This window comes from Priapulus caudatus, unplaced genomic scaffold (assembly GCF_000485595.1).
Source record: "Priapulus caudatus unplaced genomic scaffold, Priapulus_caudatus-5.0.1 Scaffold2257, whole genome shotgun sequence".
Taxonomy (NCBI): domain Eukaryota; kingdom Metazoa; phylum Priapulida; class Priapulimorpha; order Priapulimorphida; family Priapulidae; genus Priapulus; species Priapulus caudatus.
In genome coordinates, this window is record NW_014579318.1 from 27,093 (window position 1) to 28,924 (window position 1,832).

Consider the following 1,832-nt stretch of genomic DNA (forward strand, 5'->3'; position numbering starts at 1 on the left):
GCACGCGCCGCGACGCCGGGCCAGCGTGCGACCGACGACAGCAACGTCTGAGCGTTCCTGTAGCCGCACGCCCAGCCGCGGTCGGCCGCCGTCGACGCAAAGTGCGCGGCGGTCGCGCAGAGGAGCAGAGCCGGGATGCGCGCGCGCAGTCGCTCGACGAGACCCCGCGTGCAGCATCGCTCGTCCTCGGCGCTAACGAGCGGCGCGGCGATCGTGCTCCCACGGAAGTCTCCCTCGCCGCCGCCGCCGCTGTCATCTACGAGTCTCGCCACCTCCCGGCGGTCGCGCCCTGTCCGCTGGTCGCACGCGGAAGCGACGGCGGACACGCACGCGGTCTTCGAAGCTCCGCTCGCAGCGTCGGCGCCTCCCGTCACGCGAGCAAACCCATGTTTGCGCCGGAGACGAGCAGCGATCGACGTCCGAGAATCCCGGTCATCGCACGACGCTCGAGCGAGCGTGGGGGAGCCACCGTCTGGATCTCTCCCGGCGTCGCGAGGGAAAGCGATCGGCGGCGTCGGCGGTGTGTGCGAATCCTCGCCGGCGTGACGCGTGTGGATGTGGTCCTGGGCCTGCGCCGCGTTCTCGCACTCCAACCCGCAGAACGGGCATACCACCGCCACTGCCACCGCCCGATGACGATCGGCCTCAGCGGCGCCCTCAGTCGCGGACGCCTCGGTGACGCCCTCTCTCGCGGACGTCCCGGCGGCACGCTCTCTCGCCAACGCACTGGCGGCGCCCTCTCTCGCGGCCACTGGCGGCGGGGCAGTGTAGACGCGAGATGTGCCCGGACTCGTCGCGTCCAGGTGTGCTCTATTGACGTGCAGCTGTAGCCGCGTCGGCGACGCGTCGCTCACTCCACAGAGAGGACACCGCAGCGCTGCGTCACCCGCGCTCGAGACGGCGGCGCCCTCTGGGTGGCAGTGGGCGATGTGGAGGCTCAGCTCTTCGAGCGCGACGTCGGCCAGCTCGCAGAACGGGCAGCTGAGGGAGGACTCGATGTGGGCGGCCTGCACGTGCGAGAGCGTGTCCGCTTCGCTCGTGCACTCCTCACCGCACACGTCGCACACGTAGCCCGGGACGTCCGTCGCGCTGCCGCGGGGACCGTCCGTCATACGGGGGACGTTCGTGGCGTGGCTCATCGTGATGCTTTCCGACATTCTGTCTTCAAAACGTAAGATACCTGTGTAAAAAAACAGACGGATTCAATGTTGTCGTGGATTTGTCTGTGCTGCACTAATATTACACGTGTAAAAATTAGACGTACTGAGTCAAGGTGCGAAATTAACGTTGAAATCGTGAGAAACAGTCAAAACAAGGTGAGTACCCTCGGTTAAACGACGTTTTGTCCCGCCTTTCTGACAACAAATGACAGATTTCTTGCTAGAAATTATTAGACAACACCCTCAAGAAGACCTCTGTTAATTTTTAAGAGTGTACACCCACATTCACGAAAGTCATGATATAGGGGTTTAAACGCTACTCTGAGCGCTAGTACTATAGCCTGCGTACAGTTGCCGCAGGTTACGCCTACAGGCCTGCGGCAACTGTACGCGGGTTATAGTACTAGAGCTATCGTCATTTCAGCTTTGCTCCTCTGCAACACACACAACTCACAAGTCCCGCACGCACGCCGCTGCATGTGCACTTACAGTTACACCAAAATCTCTAAAATTCGAGCCCTATAGCTATATTTCTATATTTCTAGCATATTCTTCTAGCTAAAATTATAGCATTTCAACGTCATTTACAGAAAGCTATTATTAACAAGTGCCGCAGAGCCACTGGGCTCATCTGAGGTCTGTTGCTATGGTTATAAACGTAACATTTCAGTC

At 60.3% G+C, this 1,832-nt stretch overlaps 1 protein-coding gene across 1 annotated transcript in view; it reads right to left on the reverse strand.

The window, feature by feature from the left end:
- LOC106818459 (zinc finger with UFM1-specific peptidase domain protein-like) overlaps positions 1-1,157 on the reverse strand; it is a 4,216-nt gene extending 3,059 nt beyond the window's left edge. The window contains exon 1 of the mRNA XM_014823165.1: positions 5-1,157. Coding sequence (XP_014678651.1) covers positions 5-1,157 — 1,153 coding nt within the window. The remainder of the gene's footprint in view (positions 1-4) is intronic.
- Between the last annotated feature and the right edge of the window lie 675 nt (positions 1,158-1,832).